This window comes from Taudactylus pleione, unplaced genomic scaffold, assembly GCF_031769625.1.
Source record: "Taudactylus pleione unplaced genomic scaffold, aTauple2 ptg000710l, whole genome shotgun sequence".
Taxonomy (NCBI): domain Eukaryota; kingdom Metazoa; phylum Chordata; class Amphibia; order Anura; family Myobatrachidae; genus Taudactylus; species Taudactylus pleione.
Genome location: NW_028285112.1, coordinates 1,573,695 through 1,594,478, shown reverse-complemented (window position 1 = coordinate 1,594,478; position 20,784 = coordinate 1,573,695). Strand labels below are relative to the sequence as shown.

General features: G+C 37.5%; 1 protein-coding gene across 3 annotated transcripts in view; it reads left to right on the top strand.

Moving 5' to 3' along the window:
- Positions 1-231: 231 nt before the first annotated feature.
- The window catches only part of ADGRB3 (adhesion G protein-coupled receptor B3), a 926,819-nt gene continuing 906,266 nt past the window's right edge, over positions 232-20,784 (top strand). The window contains exons 1-2 of one of the 3 annotated variants that reach the window (XM_088456639.1): positions 232-950; positions 3,417-4,185. In XM_088456639.1, the coding sequence (XP_088312765.1) occupies positions 3,432-4,185 (754 nt within the window). In that variant the 5' untranslated portion in view covers positions 232-950; positions 3,417-3,431. The remainder of the gene's footprint in view (positions 951-3,416; positions 4,186-20,784) is intronic. The other 2 variants (XM_088456638.1, XM_088456640.1) reach the window with 2 other exon arrangements.

The following is a 20,784-nucleotide window of genomic DNA, read 5'->3' as shown; positions in this document are numbered from 1 at the left end:
GGGAATTAAATGGTTAAGAGCTATGATCTCAATCTGTGTGCTCTCCATGTCCCTTTTCCCCCAAGCTGCTCTTAACAGTCGGCAATAGTCAGCCCAGTGGTGGGAAATGAAGGTAGAAAAAAAATCTCCCAGACTGAGAAAATAACGTTTTTGGGACGTGCCTGCTTTGAGCAGCTGTATGACATGTATTCGCAGTCCCATACTGAAACTGACACACACACACACACACACTGCTCCACTGTCTGTCTCTATACCCCTGCATTGCTTCTTCTCACAGCATCCAAGAAGCTCCCTCCCTCATCAGACAAGGATTATTGTAGTAGCTAGCTTCCGAATCATCAATACTTTAAAGGAAAATAGAAGAAAGAAGACAAATCATTATAACAAGCCCCTTACTTCAGCCAGCTACATCTAAATTTTAAGTGAAGCTGACACACATGCACACACAGGCTTGCTGCTTCCGTGCCTCTCATTTCTCTCCCTCTTGTCCTTCGTAATCTCAACATTTAAACAGATTTCTTCGGCATCAGCTAAGGATTTTTTCTACCTCAGTGGGAGGGAAAAGGCAAAAGAATAACCAAATCAGCAGCACCAGCCTCCCCTCTCTACTCGTCGTCACCATCCGATAGCTACAGTATCCCTCTGCCAGCCTGGTCACTGGGTTGTGATGTTGGACTTTCTTTTCACGCACCCTTCAATCAAACCTGCATCATTGTCTCACTTTCCTTAATTCTTCAAGATTCTGAGTTGGAGGGGGTTCATTTTGTGGCTTTGCAACAAAAACCCACAGGGATTGATTGCTACTTCTATGGAGGGGTTCATGTTTTGATTTAAACGTGATCAAGATGGGAGTGAGGGGTTCCAATGAAAAGGAGGATTTCCTTCATTGTTTTTGGACCGTGAGCCTGTGCTAGTGTCCTACAGAGATAGCCACAGATTGGAATTGGAAGGTAAGAATCCTTCTGTAGTTGATTCCAGCCATATCTTGCAAGGTTTTGTTTCTATTAGTCTGATGACTTGGAATTCAAGAAACAGCATGCAGAATTTAGATGATAACATTACAGGAACAAAAATGACTGCATGCTTCTTCAATTACCATCTATAGTTTAAAAGTTAAAGGAGTCCCTGAATTGTTCCTTAGTGTAAGTAATGTTATGCACAGATACTATTAATATATTATGTATTTTGTCAGTTAGGAAAATATGCTTTTTACCAGCTTCGATAAGTATTGTACAACAACCTAGAATAATGGGGTTAATATGAAGTTGAGATAGGAAAAATCTATGCTAGTGTTATACTTAAATATATGGCAATAGAGGCATGGCGCCGTCTATGTTTCGGTAATATAGTGGCACTTAAAAAAATGTGTTTGGGGAATATCCAAACTAAAATGCCTGTTTGTTTTCTCTGGATAAACTATTACTAACAAAATGGGAGATGGTCTGTGATCCAGAGAGGCAGCAGTTTAATTTCATTTTTGAAAAGGAAAGAGGCAGGCAGTTAGATCCGCTTAACTTGGCTCTTATGATGCTTTGAGGATAATTAAATATCTCTGGATAGTTTGAAACCCAAGGGGATGATTTTGTGGTGAACACAGTGGTAAACATATCATGATTGCCATGTCGATAAGTATAATCTTCTTTAACATGCATGGAATAAACAAGTAGATGCAGATAAAATATGAGAACCAACTTGTCTTTTTTCACATGTTTTGTAATTATATAAAATTTCAGAGATTTCATGACTAATTTGATGATGTAGATATTGTCACTTTGGCACTCAACGCCTACACTATCCTGAATGACACTGCGCAGAACTGCATTGCCTGCAAGAGGGAATATACAAGGGCTCTGTTGTCTTCTACCATTTCATACATGTTTCCCAGGATCCTTGCTTTTAAGATGCCATCACAACTAATGTGATATACAGATTAAATTTACAATCCTGGTTGAAAAGGCATGTTCTCTGTTCCTATGGAAATCTGCCTCTCTTTGTAGCAGCTGTTATATCATTTGGAGGTCCTAGACATTAATGTAAGGATATTTTATTCTTCCTTTATGCATAGGCTCACATTAGCTCTTGGCTGGCTGACTATTAAGACAGTCTTTGTAAAACCTCTAGGTTACAAGCATAAAGAGTTGATAAACAGTCACATGCATTTTAGGCTTTAGGACATAGAGACAAAATCAAACTCAATACATAGAGGTCTCTATTCTGAGTGATACTGGTGTGAACTTGTACACTAACACCTATAGTTAACTTTGCAGTAATTCTGTTGTCTTACATCTGAAGTGAAAAGCTTGTGCACACTTTTGTTTTTTGCTCACCCCCCCAGAAAAAAACTTGTCTTGGTACAGTATGTGAATGATTTCATGCTAATTTTGTCAAAGTTAAGGGTAAAAAATAATCAATGGCACAATATTAAGAGTGAATCTGTGTACCTAACGAATCTAGAATAAAATTTTAATTATTTCATTTGTATGCCATTTTCAATGGAGAAAATTAATGCAACATGGTTTTGGCTATGGAAGAGCACATCTGCCAAATCACATAAAGCTATGGCAGACAATATGTTCAGGAGTAATTAACTGCTTGATTTCTACCTAAGTACACTAGTTTTGGGTGTTAAACAGTACTCTCATTAGCATTCGCTCCATGCAGAGCAATTAATTCACAGAACCATTCTCTTTCCCAAGAGGTTATGTCATTTTATATTGCATTTCTTGGGTTCATTTGCACAGCTGACTCTAGTCTGCGTTTTCACGCAGGCAGCAATCAGTGTTAATTTGCCACTGTGTGATATATATTATACACCTAAACAATCAGGATGCCATATATTTATGTATAGCATGCACTGTAATGCAAAATATATAAACTACCTTAGGACAAGGTTTTTACCCTAGTTATAAGATGCTTACAAACCCCATTTTATACTGCTCTATAGAGTAATAATCCCACTTCCTGTCTAATGAAATATAACAATTATAAAAACTTTAATTGCTGAAAAAAGGACATACAAACTGGTCTAGAAATAAATTCAGTTTGCATTCATCACCATATGATTTAGTGTTATTATTCATTAGGTGATGACATTGCCATGAAGCTTGTCTATTCATAATTCACATACATGTAACCTTACCGTTAACAAAGTAATGTTTTATAAAACATTATTTTAGATTTTTTAAAGAAGGTATAGAGCAAATCTCCACATGGTGGCACTGTTTGCACATGATTAAATCAATTCCATGAGTGGAAAAATAAAAAAATATATATATACTCGCCCTTCTTTTTTGAAAAGGTTTATTTTTAAGCTAGCTTGAGTCTTGAAAACAGCTGTCTAGATTATTGTCAGGAGCCCTATTTTCAAATGCTTACAGAATTCTACTTGCATTTTGATTATATTTTGTCTTCTACAGGCCAAATGACATAGGATGAAGGCTGTTCGTAATTTGCTGATTTATATATTTTCCACCTATCTACTGGTTATGTTTGGATTTAATTCTGCCCAAGACTTCTGGTGTTCAACATTGGTAAAAGGAGTAATTTATGGATCGTATTCGATAAATGAGATGTTTCCCAAAAACTTTACCAACTGTACTTGGACGTTGGAAAACCCAGATCCGACCAAATATAGCATCTACCTGAAATTTTCCAAAAAGGACTTCAGCTGCTCTAACTTTTCTCTTTTGGCTTATCAGTTTGATCATTTTTCCTATGAGAAAATACAGGATCTATTGAGAAACAACAATTCCATAATGCAGTTGTGTGATACAAAGAATGCCTTTGTGTTTCTGTACTATGATAAAAATTTCATTCAGCTACGCCGGATATACCCAATTGATTTCACTGGATTACACAAAACAGAAGAAGACCAAAAATCCTTTTTGGAGTTTTTGGTATTGAACAAGGTGAGCCCCAGTCAGTTTGGGTGCCATGTCCTGTGTACTTGGCTGGAGAACTGCTTGAAATTGGAAAATGGGAAAACAGAGCTCTGTGGGATTATGTATACAAAATGCACCTGTCCCCAGCATTTGGGAGAATGGGGAATAGATGACCACTCTTTGGTGTCTCTTAATAATGTCATACTGCCCCTGAATGAGCAGACTGAGGGTTGCCTGACCCAAGAGCTTCAAACCACACAGGTCTGCAACCTGTCAAAGGAAGCAAAACGTCCACCCAAAGAAGGTAGGTTTTAATTTTTTTCACCATTGGAACAAATTTCATACAAAGCCAAATACATTGATTGATTAACAAAGCAATACACTGTCTGGAATGACAAACTGATCATGTTGTTTTCATGTACAATGATAGTCCAGTCTATAATGATATGTATAAGAAAATATCCATATGGTAATATTGTTTCCCCTTAATAATTACAAACAGTCAAAAAATAAGAGTACTTGATATTAGATTATAATTTCCTACACTTGCTATACAGAAATGGGTTAATAGCTGAATGTTGTAAAGTCTTCAACGTAAGCCTTATCATATGTAATGGATGTGGACATTTGAAATGAATTCTCTATTACAAAGATTTGTGCTGTGCTAAAGTCACACATGTCCCTTATACTAATGTCTGCATGACAGCAAAGAAATAAAATATAGTATTGCTCATATCCGTGGAGAGATAAGGTAATAAATGAGTTCCAGGTACAGCTATTTCACACTCCAAGCCCTCACATCCTTCTTGTTTCATTTGAAACGAATGCTTGATGCTGTCCCCTTTAACATTCTGAATGACAAAGATATTGGTGACATATCACTTTGCAATGTCATGTGACCTTATGTGCTCTGTAGCACTGAATGGGTTAAACAGTGACTAGATTCAAGCTCTCACACTAAGCATAAATTAATTAACCACATCAATTTTCATTTCAATGTATATGTAGCATGGTTAGATTACCCACACAGCAAACACTGTGCTTCATATAAAGCTGAAATAATACATAAATGTTCTGTAAAGTCTGGGTCTTTTACTGCTCATAAAAAGCAGACAGTTTAGAGTTCTGGGAATAACACAGTAGTCACAAACTTACAATGCTATTAAAGTTGTACCTTGGGCATTCTCCATTGTACACCTGACTGGTTTAAATTCTTAAAACTTTTTTTAAGGTAGTATGTTTAAGAAGCTTAGTTTACCCAAGAGCTCACACTGGATAACCATATAAAGTTTTGGGGCAATAAAACACACTACATGCATTTAAATTTGCAGAATTATTTCACTCTAGAATGACCCATTTTGTTTCCCTCTATACCCCATTGATAGTGTATGTTGCATGACCTACACAGAGCAATTTGTTCTTATAGCATTATCCATTTTTACACTTGCAGGCAATTGCTGATCAGTATCCGTCAACAACATTTATTTCGCTAACAATGCATTTGTGATACAATAAAAAGGAGGAGCAATGTATTCTGAGTGTTAGGTATATAATCTATGTTTCTATCATTAGAAAGTAGTGGAATAGTACCAGGTGATGATGGTCTAGACATAGCTGCAGGCCTACAATGCCTTTAGCCCTATTGAAATGTTCTTTGCTTCACAGAACACAGTTAAAATTATCATTAGCTAGAGACAAATAAAATAATAAAACTAGACCTTGAATGATATTTCATAGTCTGCAACCATATAATAAAATGTCAGACTTTGGGCATATATGGCATTACCTCTAACTTTTCAGGACGCATAATTGATAAACCTTAAATATATTTATTTTTTATTTATATGAATATAATTGTATACAGGGTAATTAATATAATCAATATTGGTGGTGAAAATAATGGAAGTCCTAAAGTATACAATATATTCAGCTCAATGGCCAAATGAGATTGACCATATGTACCTTTAATGGAATATAGCAGAGGGTGGTATGGATTATAGACCCCTCCGGTGGTGTGCAGACATGGGAAGTGGGGAGTGATCTGTAGGTCTGTAGCTAAAATCCTGAAAGAGGTTGTTATAAAGATTGACAGACAAACAATACAGGAATACAATGGAATATCAAAAATCATTGCTGATGTTCTACAGTTTAGAATGTCATTTTGTTGTACTAAATATTCTGCAGTTGTATATAGTAAAATATAGCTTGGGTCAACGTGCATCATTTATAGTGGGGGTGTTTGTCACCCAGTCAATGACCTCTAGCCCAAGAGGGTGGAGTGTGTGACAACATTTAGTCCAACCTATAATTAAATGGTTCCTTCCTTTACATGTAGCAATTGCATTAACTGCAAAATGGTGGCTGTAAAAAGGAGACATATAACTTACACTTCCTTGTGAGATAAAAGCCTGAGATAGTTGGCTGACAGGGGTGATTTCTGCTACACAGACCTAAGGGAGAAAAGGAAAGCTAGACTGGGCTGTACAGTTCTGTAAGATAGATGAATATACCATATCATACTATATATACTGAAAGGTAATATATTTAAAGTTATGGAAAACAATGTGTCACAGTGTGTCATACTGTGCCTGTTGGCTAATGTGTTACATTATTTGTGGAAAGTTTAAACCAATATGAGATGCTGTGATATGAATAAAGTGTATAAGTATATAATACTACTGTACAAGAGACTACTGAACGTTTGAGGGAATGCAAATGGAACCTCTATAAACTTGGCAACAATGTTCTGCTGTTTGGTGAATGGCCATTAGTTGATAGCAGGAAGAACCTGTTTTTTTCTCAATATTTCTGAAAATGATTAGCATTATACGGTGTAGTTCTAGGTGTTATACAACCTCTTTACAGTTGTTAAAGTCCTACAATGGAATTGCTGTAGCTTTCTGCATTAATTGCTGCAGTTATTTGCAAGCAGTTTCATTATAAATAATTGGCTATTTAACCTCCCCGTTGGGAGGCTTAGATACAGCTTTGCCACATCTTTACATGACTGATCATTTTACTGGGCTGCAGCAGCTCAAATCAGTCTGAATGCACCACTTCACGCAAATACACAATTTATTACTCCCGAATGTTTAAATGCCATCTGGCTTTTTATACATTCTGCTTATAGACAGTGTTCTAGTGACATGTATAACTATAAATACATATTTTTTAGTGATAAAAAAACAAACATGTCCTATATGTACTAATGTGGACCTATGTAAATAAAGGACCTCTTTTACATTCAGTACACTGCCACTCATTTGCTGTAAAATAACATTTATTACTTTGCAATGATACATCATAGAGTGAGATTAAGTGATGAGCAGTTTAATAGATCTTCATTGTGGTTTAAAATGAGTATTTGGAAATGTTTGCTGGCAATATCAGTTATGTGAGCTTAATTTAGTATGCCAATTAAATTCAGTTTACAGTCTTGTATTTTTAAGTGTTTGCATCTGAGTAGATAAACAGTGCAAAAAAAATTATGTGTATGATAGGGACTCCTTTTTTTCTTTAAAATTATTACTGAAACCTGCTGGAAAACTAAAACTAATAAGAATGTATTCTGAGAAATATGACTCAAGCCATAAGAATCTGTATGACATGGTAATAAACCATAGGTATTGATATTAGGAATATTTACTGTCATATGCAACAAAACATTGCAACCCTGTCACCTTAGAACATGGTTCACAAGAAACTGATTGAAACCACTGAGGTTCAACTTAAGCCTTTATTAAGAGAGCCTAATTAATTACAGGATGGGTCTTCTTAAGTTGTTAAGATACTTTTGGTTGATGACCAACATGATATCTCATATACTATAGGCATGTATATGTGAAGGTACACTTCATACAGCATTTTCAAATATCTATAATGCATTAATATTGAAATTTCTAATGGCTTTGAAAGAGTGAGTTTACAATTGATTCATGGAAACTACATTAGCGAGTGTAATAGAGGCTGCAGAATACACAGTTGCTGATCCAGAAACAGGCATATGCCAGAAATCACATTACTGGTAGATATTAGGTTGAGAAATGCTCCCATAGTCCAACATGTGCGCTCTCATCAGAAACAAGCTTCCGCATATGTCTTTCCATTAAAATTCATAGCATGTGCCATTCCCTTTACATGACATTTAACCATAAAACCAATAACCAATCTTCTGCATGTGTGCTAAATAATAGGAAGGATAGGATTATCTGAAGTTTGACTGCTATGTTTTGCTTTTCAGAAAAATAGGTTTGATTATGTTGCAAGTAAATACTGGAATGTTATATGTGTCTAAGAATATGGAGTGTTTTTAAAACAAAAACAACAATGACAATGGCAACCAATATCAGGACATAGGGATTATCTGTGGCCATGTTTAATGCAAATCAAGCCTATGTAGAACACTACAGTGCAGTATAAAAAGACTAAATGTTTCTCACTTGCTGCATTAAACTAACAAGGCATTTTCATGAAACATTTCTCATCCACCATTAAACTATATTGGCAGTAAATTCAACATAGATTTTCAATTCAAACACTGCCATGAAATATTAATATTTTTGAATCACATCTTAGAATGTGAACACTGTTTTACTAACAAAATAAAATAAAATATAGATGTACTATAATCAATAGCAACCATAGGGCCTGATTCAGACTTGGGAATAGAGTGAGATATCTCTCTCAAATGATCAACTTGGTGAAACCATGCTGCACTGCAGGTGGGGCAGATTTACAATGTGCAGAGAGATTTAGATTTGGGAGGAGTGTTTCCAAACTGACATCTAAAATGCAGTGTAATAATAAAGCTGTGCAGTATGTGTGGGCTACATGCAAAATCAGTCAGTATTTACACTACATGTAAAAAAAATGTATGTATTTACACCCATTGCATTGCAACATGGTTTGTTCAGGTTCACAGTTGAGAGAGATATCTCGCTTTATTCCCAACTCTGAATCAGGCCCATAGTCTATAGCATAGATGGAATTAACCTATAGCAACAGTAGCATACAGTATATAATATTCCAGTGTGCCATAGGTTAGACAGATGAAAGCAAAAGGCTGATTGCAGATTGTAGTATTTTTCATAATACATTATAGAGTATATATTATTTTACAATACAAATGGTGTTGATTTAATTTGTAACAGGTGTTTGTACCTTTATTTAATAGAGTGAGGGAATATACACATTTATATTTGTTTAGACCTGGCCTTTGCTAATGTATTTGAAATGGACATATTAGGTAAACACATGCCCTTCTTTTAATAGGTACTGTATCTGCAAATGTTAATGATTTGGAGCTTGATGGTTTTCTGTGCAACTTGGGCCTCATAATTTCCTTTCTTGACTGTATACCTCAATGAAAGATCTGAAGTGCCAGTGACTTATTATCTTAATGACATCACAGCTTAGTGCTACCCCTTTTTTATTGCAAGTGCTTATTGTTTTTCCCGTCTCTGTGGTGGGAGGGGGAGAAAAAAGAGGTTAAACATAGTTTGTTATCTCTCTTCCATTTTTTTTAGTATAAGGAAGTTTTAGTCACTTGACTAAGGGTGGGTAAAAACAACATAGCACATGTCAGGGTTGTGCCTAGTCACTCTATTGCTGGAGATATTATTATTATTATTATCCTTTATTTATATGGCGCCACAAGTGTTCCACAGTGCCTTACAAAGTACATAAACAAATAATTTGACAACTGACTTACAGTACAAAATAGGACAAGGACATGGATAATATACATTGATACATAAGTGACCATAACACCTAGATATGCAACAGAGCGTAAGCAACCAAGTGTTAGGTGCCCTGGAGGGGGGTAAGAAGTAAGCGAAAGTAAAGTAAGGAGAAGCACAAGAGGGTAGAGGCCCTGATCATAAGAGCTTACATTCTAATGGGTAGGGGCGGACAAACAGGTGTGACACAGATGGGTTAAACGGAGGAAGGAGCATGTTGCAGCAAGTTAGGATGGGAGCTGGAAGGCTTTGATGAAGTAGTGGGTCTTGAGAGCCCGTTTGAAGGATTGTAAAGAGGAGGAGAGTCTGATAGGGAGAGGGAGAGAGTTCCAATGGTCGAGAGCAGCATGGGCAAAATCTTGGAGGCGGGAGTGGGAGGAAGTAATCAGTTGGCATGAGAGGCGGTGTGCATTGGTTGATCAAAGGGGGCGGTCAGGAGAGTGGAGGGAGATGAGGTCAGAGATGTAAATGGGAGAGGAATGGGTGAGGGCTTTGTAAGCAAGTGTGAGAACCTTGAATTGGGTTCTAAAAGGAAAGGGGAGCCAGTGGAGGTCTTGTAGGAGAGGGGAGGCAGATGTAGAGCATTTGGAGAGGAAGATGAGTCGAGCAGCAGTATTGAGGACAGACTGGAGAGGTGAGAGATGGGAGTTGGGGAGGCCAGATAGGAGAAGGTTACAGTAGTCCAATCTGGATATGATTGTATGAGGGTTTTGGTGGCATCCTGGGTGAGAAAGGGTCTAATCTTGGAAATATTTTTGAGATGGAAGCGACAGGACTGTGAGAGGCTCTTGATATGTGGTTTGAAGGAGAGGGAGGAGTCCAGGATAACTCCAAGACAGCGCACTTTGGGTCTGGAAGAGATAGTTGTGCCATCAATTGTTAAAGAAATAGTGGGAAGTGAGGTTATGTTGGAGGGTGGAAAAATGATCAGCTCAGTCTTAGACATATTAAGTTTAAGAAATTGCTGGGACATCCAGGAAGAAATAGCAGAGAGACAGTTGGAGATACGAGTGAGGAGAGAGGGGGAGAGGTCAGGGGAGGAAAGGCAGATCTGAGTATCATCAGCATAGAGATGATAATGGAGGTCAAATGAGCTGATGAGTTCACCTAGAGAGGATGTATAGAGGGAGAATAGTAGTGGTCCAAGAACGGAACCTTGGGGAACACCTACTGTAAGAGGCTGTGGTGGGGAAGAGGAGTCATGAGAAGAGACAGAGAAGGACCGGTCTGAGATAGCAAGTGAATTGTCATTCTCATGCCTTACACAATGTACAGTAGGCATCTGTTTTTGATTTTAAAGTATTTTCTAAAGCTAATACTGAGTCTTGTCACAGCCATGGGTTCATTGATGAACACTAAGTTAGGAGAATTCATATTTTTTGCCTGGGAAAGTCACTTGCCTATGTCTTTATTATTATGTGTTGCAACTGATTGGTTTCATATTCTATGCCATTGAACACATTTGGCTGTAAGTCAATTGTTATGAGTGTGATTGCCATGGGTGACCATTACTTTTGACACGTATTGTGCCCAAATCCAATGGGCTTTGACTCGTAAAGCAGCTAAACCAGTACAAAGTAAAGGGCACGCTGTCCAAACAGCAGTTGGGGTGCCCAAAAGTCTGACTTTTCATGGATTTATGCTCGCCACCTCAGGAGGGTGCAAGAAGAAATAATGTGAACACCCGGGACTCGTGCCCATTAACATAAACAATTAAGTAGCTTCTGGTCACTCCAGAAGGGAGATTGGGTACCCAAAAACAATTGAATTGCCCCCATTGAGGCTGATGCCAAGTTGGATGGACATCTGTTTCCAGAGCTTATTTTGCAATTTTAGAGACATAACTGGGCTGTAATTGTGTTTCCTGCCTTAGGCAAATTTAGGAGAGGTTGTATCAAAAGAAAAATGGTTATTGAGAGCTGGATGTAAGAGTTAATACATCTGTTGCCAGGTGTATCATTTGCATCAAGTATTGTATAGACTGGTGCAAGTGCACCCTCAGGATGATATCAAGCATACGGATAGGGGGCAGGTTCACCACAAGATGCATACAACTCTGCATAATGTATGTGCAACTATATGCATTTATTTCCATGGGCGCAATAAGTATACTGTATATAGCCGATTTGCATTCAACTCTACATCAGGCAAATGTCTTCTGAACATTTTTATTTTGTTAAACTGACATAAAAGTGTGCAAGACTTTGGACAGGTATGTGAAAGGTCTACTTTAAAGTAATGAAAATACTATTAATTCAATCCTTTATTTAGGGCCAGATTCGGAGTCAGATCTATCCGTGTCCGTGTCTGTATCTTTTGCCAGTCGCACTTCTGCAACATAATACAAATGTAACTACAAAGTCCTTCCCTGATGTACATCCGTGTGTTTGAATGTGCAAGTTCTGAGACTCCCTCTGTCAGCATCTACTGTATATACGCTGAAATATAGATTGGTGCACCATCACTTGCACCATCATATCTTGCACCATAGGATGCACCACTGAAACTTGCACATGCCTATGGCAGGTGCAGTTGCTCCATCAAAGTATATTCTCCTATGGGATAGGTTGAGCATCCCTGTATGCAAACGCTTTCAGTGACATTCCCACGACACACTCATAAGACAGACCATCTCCATGCCTGCGATAAGACACCTCCCTGTCACCACCCAGGAATGCCCACTACATTTTGAAAACATTTCTCAGATCATGCCTCTCCCAGGCACCTCAATTGCCATTCCGTCTCTGTGCGCACACTATATGGGCACATGCACAGTGCGACTAAGACGCATACGCAGATGAAGAAAAACACACTCCACTGTGTCTGACATCACTGTTGTGTCCAACTTAGATTAAGGCCCTTAATGTATGACTTGTTGGAAATTTTCTAACATAGATGTATGTCAGATAGTTACAGTGCTTTCTTCTAGAACTAGAGCATAAAACAAATTATAGAAATGAAATTACCCTTTAGAAAATAGGTGAAATTTATAACCAAAAGTAATGTGTAATCAATTAGTATTCTAACATACTTAATGAGAGATGTGCAACACACGTGTTTTTTTTTTAGAACCATTACACCTATTTTTACATGTACGGGGGGGTTGGGTACAGGATCTTGGCGGTTGGGATGCCAGCAGTCAGAATCCCTACAGCTGAATCCTGACAGTCAGAATCCTGACAGGATTAGATAAGCATGCTAAGCCTAACACCTAACCATCCCCCTAAACCTAACCCTAACCTCCCACAGCCTAACCCTAACCCTCCCCCCATAGCCTAACCCTAACCCTCCCCCCACAGCCTAAACCTTATCCTCCACCCGCAACCTAACCCAATCCCCCCTAGTGCCTAACTCTAAACCTAACCCTAATACTTACTGTACTGTCGGGATGCCGGCGGTCAGGACTCTGGTGCAGGGATTCTGCTTGCTTTCAGGATTCTGGTAATGGTATTTTGACCTCCGGCATCTCGATGGCTGGGCTGCTGACTACTTCCCGTATGGGCTTCTTTTGTTACATACCAACTACTTTATATCTACTCACTTGTCAGGGTTCAGCCTCTAATGAGAAAACCCAAAGCAGCTGTCTCAGGCAGCAAGTTTTTGGGATGTATAATAGTGGCAATTGATTCATAAAATGCCTTACTATAATTAAAAAGTCTAAGAATGGTATTTATTATTTAATATTGATCTAATAATGTTTAAAAACTGTAATATTTATTTTGAAATGAATACATATGTTTATAATTGTTTATGGTTTTAATATCATTTATTTGAATATATTTACAATGCAATGTGGGCTAGGCAAATCTTGTGAGCCTAGCCTACTTTAAACAGTAGCTGATATTGCCACCATTAATGTGATGTTAAATCATTACCATATGCCTCTAATCCTTAAAGATGTCAAATTATCTGGCAAATCCCTACTACGGTAGGTGTACCAATGTCACAAAATGGGAGAAAAATTTTAGTATGCAACATTTTTTCTCTGCAACACAATGATCACTAATGATACAAAGTCTAGTTCAATTAACTATATGACATTTTAGCTTAACATGTTTTTTTTTTTTACCAACTAAGGTTGCATTGCTTTAGTGGCTATGTGGTCATTATGCAGTCTAGTATAATTTAGAGGTGAGACAATTTTATGACAGTTCTGCTTCTAATATTGATATGACTCTAATATGTCAGTTGTTTTCCTAGTAATTCAGCTGCCCGAGGAGGCAGCAGAAATAGAACATGTCTCATACTGTGCATTAAACACCATAAAAACTATAATTATTAGTAGATATTAAAACAAGATTGAATACAATAATTGACACTTTATGTAGCAAGAAAAGTAGCACATATTAAATGACTTTCAACATATTGCTGCCCCCGTATAACTTGCTGACTCTGACAGCAAGCCTCTGCCTGCTACCTACATTAAAATATTATCTATAATAATCAAATAAATACTTGTCTAGTCAACTATGTTAAAAATAGAAAGGATGTATCTGAATAATTAATCACCCCAGAGCTTGCGGTTCCTCTCTCAGAATGCCTACGGGACATATTTCCTCTCTTATTTACCTGCGGTGCAACTGCCAATGTATATTGAGAGGAAGGGTTAAATAACTCAAAAGCAACCATTTCTTAAATTAATTTCTAGAATGATATGTATGTAGTTTTTGATTGATTGAAAAGTTACCTAGGTACAGTATGCAGTTCCATTAAACCATTTGTTATATATTATTTTTGTAAAATGTTATACTTGAAAAAGTAGTGATCTGTGATTTACTAGCTGAGCATTAAGGTTCTTATCGATCTATTCGTAGATAACACAGCAAATATGAGATACATTTTTTATTGATAAATATAGTATTTAATCTATAACATTATATCCACATATTTTTCTTTTTTTTAAAATGGCATATTTTGTGTCACACTGCATCCACTGACCAATATAATTTAATAAGTAATACCGTAAATACTTCTTGGCTTCCATATATTGTGTAATTTCTATGGGGGCACAATTTATATTCTAGACTACAGAAACATTTACAAGAGCTCAAACAAGTCTCTCTTTCAGTGTTCCAAGCGAGCACACAAGAAGTACTTAGAAAGCTTTTAGTGAGAAAGGATGCTTAGTTCTTTGCAATCTGAAAGTTTTTTTTTTCTCTCTCTTTCCATCAACCCTGAACATGACCTGAGCTTGAAGTGCAAGGATTAGCCATTGCAGGTTTACATAATAGATTCACAAAACAAAAGTTTATAGAAGAAAAAGGAACTTAATGGCATAGCACTACAAATCTTGACTAGTCCAGCCACTTATTTAAGCTTTTTTAACCAAATTATTTACTATTAATATTGCGAAATTCTAATTTGTATATTTTGGGGGGATTCTTGATGTTAAGTATATTATTTTATTATAGTGTTCAAAAAATCATGCATTATTATTTTCGTATTAAATAATGCTTTCGTAAGTACTGAAAAAAAATACATAAATATAGTTAAATAAGATATAAAATATAAATACTCTGACTTGCTAGTTTGTGCTGTGTTTTAAGCTTTTTAAAACTAGCATCATTTGAATTCTAATGTAAAAATTCTAAATTATTTCCTGGATTTCCATGGCAACCTTACATACTCTGTTTATGCAGGCAGCTTTAAAATATCCAATAGCTTAAATAATAGGGAACTTTTTGTTTGACAAAGGAACAGAGGATTAGAATCAAAAAGAAGTTAAGACTGTTCTCTTTATGTGAGATTCTACCATACTATTCAAATCTATCTCTGAGAGCATGATTGCATGATTGATCACCATTACTAAATTGGTCATTCCAGGCTCAGTTACTGCTTCTTTGCAGAATGTTTTACAAAAAAGCTTGAGTTCCTCCATGCATAATAACAGTTAAATGCTATTCTCATCATTACCAAGCTAACAGGTGTATAAGGATAGTCAATCTTCATAGTCAAACATTAGCAATAGAATGGGCCATACTGAAGAGTTCAGTGACTTACACAAGTTGCCACATTCCAAAAATATCAGTGCATCAAGTTTCTGCCTTGTTAGAACTTCTCTGCCCTGGAAATTTCTAGGAGCAACAACAGCTTAGTCGTGAAGTGTTATGATTGAGAGATCATAGACTGGGGACCCTGAGTGCTGAAATACATAAAAATTTGTCTGTCCGCATTTGCAACACTTACTATCACATTCTAAACTGCCTCTGGAAATAAACATGAACTGTTCAAAGAGAGCTTCATGGATTGAGTTTCCATGGATGAGCAGCCTCAGATCAACATGCACAGTGCACACTTGCTTTCTGAAATGATGAATCAAACATCACCATCTGACAGTCTGATGGAAGTAAATACAGTATTTTTGTAGAATCCTGGAGAACTGTCTGAATGCATACTACCAACTGTAAAGTTTTGTTGTGGAGGAATATTGTTCTGGGGCTCTTAATTCTAGTTACATTTTAAAGCTATAGCATGTTACATCAATTTACAGATTGGTATGCTTCCAACATAGTGGAAACAGTATAGGGAAGACATTTTATACTATTTCAGCATGATATTGCCCTTTGCACAAAGTGAAGTCTATTATAAAATGGCTTACCATGCTTGACATGGAGAACTTAGCTTGTCTGCAGTGAACTCTAAACTCATCAAGCACTTCGGGATGAATTGGAATGCCAGCTGCAAGCCAGGTCTTATCACACAACATCAAATCTTTACCTTACATATAATCTTGTGGTTGAATGGATGCAAATCCTCAAAGCCATGTTTTAAAATGTAGCAGAAGACCTCCTCAGAAAAATGGATGCAGTTATAGCAGCAAAGGGAGATCAGCACCATATTAATGCCCCTGGTTTTGAATTGAGATGTTCCATAAGCACATATAGCTACAAACTTTGGCCTTGTCTTTTTATATAGGGAAAAACTGTATAACTATACAGTATATTATATATTTTGTGATAAAAGTACTTGTAAGTTCATACACAGGATATATATTTGTCACAGGTTTCTGACCTATATGTATTAAAAACCCCTGGAAAATGTCTGTGATTGCAAATCAGACTTGATAGTGTTTGGGCTTTAGTAAAAGCTGGATAAGGGGTTCATGGGGTTATGGGTGAAGAGTGAAAGCAGGCTCCATTCATTAGGCACTTTTCTGGTCTTTAGGGCATTTTGCCTGAGAACAGGCTAATTAGTACTTTCACCTGTAAATGTCTGTTAAAAGTGTGTCAGGGGTTTTACTCAGACTCACTTCCTGGGGAAAAAGGCATCAGGACTGTTAAGAGACATTGGGGGAGATGTACTATAGCGGCACTTATTGTGCCGCTATAACACTTCCTGCTTCACCTAATTACCAAGGCAAAACAGGAAGCACTACCGATGAGATGTATTAACATCTCATTGGCCGGAGCGGTGGAGTGATAACTCCCCCCTCCAGTGTTCCCCGCTAAAGACCACAGCACATCTGCCTAGTGCTAAGGCGCTGTGTCTCAGTCCTGGCCTGCTCCACTGAGCATGTGTGGCATCTTGCAAGCATTGCAAGATCCCACGTGCAGCCCTGGAGCCAGCAGGCTCAGCAGCAGGGAAAGCGCTGTCCCTGAGGTGTGGATAGGGCATCGCCAGGCTGTAGCTGTCGATAGCGACAGCTACTGTGGGTGGAGTGGTAAGGTGAACGTTCATACATAGCCCAGGCTATTGGCACTGCTATTTTGTAGACAGCAACACTGATAATGACAGGGGTGCATAGCGCATAGTTATCATTCAATCGTTCAATATATCGTGTAGTGGATACGCGGCTTTACTCTAAGCTGTATTACAATTGTGCTTTGTGCTTAGCTCTTATGTAATATTGAGAAAATGTAACAACATGCTCTGTCATCATAAGCATTAGTATAAGTATTTATGATTTCTTATTAGAACAATTATTGAATGTTCCAAGCTTTCCCTTGTACATACATTTAATATTTTTGGAATATTTAATGGTATGTGTGTTACAGTAAATGGACTTTCTTTATGCTGAGGAAATAAATAAGATACAAAAAAGCTCTTCCTTCACACTTTGCTAATTGATCTCAAATCCAGGAATGCAGTAATTTAGTTAGACACCTCATTCATGGTAATAATTTTAATACATCCAAGGTGTTATACATCTCTCAGTTGCTCTTAAATGTGTGTTCTAACAGAATAAATGTAATTTTTAAAGTACATTTAACGGTAAGAATTTGAAAATCTTCTCCTTAATGGTGTTGTCTACACAAATGCCAAATGCAGTCAGTTTTTTTAATTGAATAATGAATTCATAAAAAGAGAACAATACTAATAAATTGAAATCAAAGCAAGTTCTTCAAATTTCAATTTCTGATTAAGCTCAATTTCTACTAAAACATGCAGATAGTACAGTGTGTATAAAATTTTCTTAGTATATACAGTATTAGGTCCCTTAATACCCATTGAGTATTTTTTAACATGGAGTAGGAAAAAGTGACATTTTACAAAGCAAACTTCATCTCAAGTTGATGACATGTACTATGATAATGAGTTTAATAGACTTAACAGGCCTTTACAGTAAGGGGCATAGATAGCTGCACAGGGAAAGGGGTGTAGCCTACTTGTGGGTGGCATGGTCACACCCCCTTAGAATACAAAATGTAAAACAAATAATTTTTGCAGCAGTGCTGGCAGCTAGGGGGAGGGGCACCATTAGCCCATCAATTCAGCGCAAAGCCAAGGGGAGCGCGATCAGTGTGATTGCTCCCCACAGACATAGGAGACTGCTGTGGCTGCTGCTGTGGCTGCAGCATTCTCCCACTGCAGACCAGCACAAATCAGCATGTGCTGAGCTGCTGTGAGGTAAGAGGGAGGGGGGCAATGCCAGACCCGGACCCCTCCATCAAGCCTGGGCCTGGGTAAATTGAACCCGCTCAACCCTGGTTACAGTCTCCAAATCTCAATCCAAAATGGCAGTTTTGCGAATATATATATATATATATATATACAATCCAGAATTCCTTCACTCACTGATCCAAATAATTACTGTACCTTGTTGCCAGCACAAGCATGTCATATGAAAAGACACTCATACCTCACTCTACATCAAAAGTGGTCGCGGGGTTTGCAGAGCTGAAAACCCCACGCTGTGTAAACAAATAAATAAATTAAAAATTACTCTTGCCTGCCAGGTGGTCTCCGGTGGTCTTTGTGGCTCCCGGTTGCCTCCCCACCATCTTTTCAAAGGGGAGGGGGCTGCTGGGAGTCCCGTGGGCTGCTGGGAAGCTCCCGGGGCTGCAGGGAGGCACAAGGGCTGCTTAGAGATGTACTTCTCCCAGCACCGATTGCGGGGGGCATACTTACACTGGGAGGTCACACACACTCACTCATAAACACTCACAAACACTCACACACACTGACATACTCACTGCTGCTGCAGGAGACTGGGTCCCGATGCTGAATGCAGAAGACAGCACTTCAGAAGGTGAGTATTACTGACTAATTAAGATAATTGAAAACTTCCAATTGCTTAATTAGTCATTAGGAGTGGTGCTGCCAGGGTCCCAAAGCATTTCCCAACCATTTTTCCTAAAATTGTGGACTTTAGGAAAAATTGGTCGTGCTCTGGAGGTGCGCAAAAAAACCTCAAGGCGCTCAAAAAAACAAAAATCCGCTCCTAATTGAATAGCTAAAAATTCTGCACCTGCGGGAAAACCCAGCGGGCACGGTATTTTTTCTATTCTCGCCCCCAATTGAATATGCCCATATATATATATATATATATATATGTATAAAACAATATATACATATACTGGTGTGCGTCCTTTCATGTTGATGTGTGTCCATATCCAGCATATAGTATTAGAAACAATAAGCCCTTTAAACACCAGAATCCATTTAAATTATAGGACCGCTGCTCCCTTATCTTCCACATGGAACTCCGTAATCCCATGGATATAAACACTAAAATAGAAAATGTGGCAAGGGGCGCTCCATATTGCATAAATATTTTAATATACTGCAATAAAAATATATAAAAGGAATAAATTGGCAACAGATGTACTCGTACCAAATATATAACAGGGTGGGCTGGTTACCACTTGATTCAACACAAGAAAACCAATGGCAATCTGCTAACCGTCCATCTCAGGAGGAACACCGTTTCACCGTGCATGTCACTGCCGGTGCAGTGTCTGGAACCATGTGGTAACCAGCCAACCCTGTTATAGATTTGGTACGATTACATTTGTTGCCTATTTATTCCTTTTATATGTTTTTATTATTTTAAAACATTTATATTTACAGGTTGAGAGTCTCCCATATTCCTTATTTTGGAATATTTGCATACCATAATGAAATATCTTGGGAATGAGACCAAAATGTAAACAAAGAATGCATTTATGTTTTATATACACCTTATACACACAGCCTGTATGTAATTTTATACAATATTTTTAATAATTTTGTGCATCAAAAAAGTTTGTGCACATTCACTAAATTCATTTGTTTCATATGCACCTTATACACACAGCCTGAAGGTTATTTTATACTATATTTTTAATTGTTGTTTGCCTTAAACTAAGTTTGTGTACATTGAACCATTAGAAAGCAAAGGTTTCACTATGTCAGACTTGCTAAAAATATTCCTTATTTTGAAATATTCCATATTTCGGAATACTTTTATTTGGGAGACTGAACCTGTATGTATATATATATATATATATATAAGTATATACATACATGTACTGTTTATATATATATATATATATATATATATGTTGTGAATTTGGACGGCACTCCAGGATACAATATTGAAATAAACCACGCTGTCACATCGATACTATTTGTCATTTCAGAGGCTTGATAATAGAGCTTCACTTCTGAAACTTTGGCAAATTATTGCTATGACAGCATTGCTTATTTCACTATCGAGTACTGGAGTGCTGTCCAGATACCACATTTTTTATGCTTTACTAGTGGAAAAGCACCTAGACATCCTGTATTTTGAATCAGTGTAGTGCCAGATAGCCAGGTATCATCTCTCTCTCTCTCTCTCTCTCTCTCTCTCTCTCTCTTTCTTTTACTTTCTCTTAGTCTTTCTCTCTCTCTCTCTCTCTCTCTCTCTCTCCGCACTCCAGTTATATTAAAACTTATACCCCATATAATACATTGTAATTAGC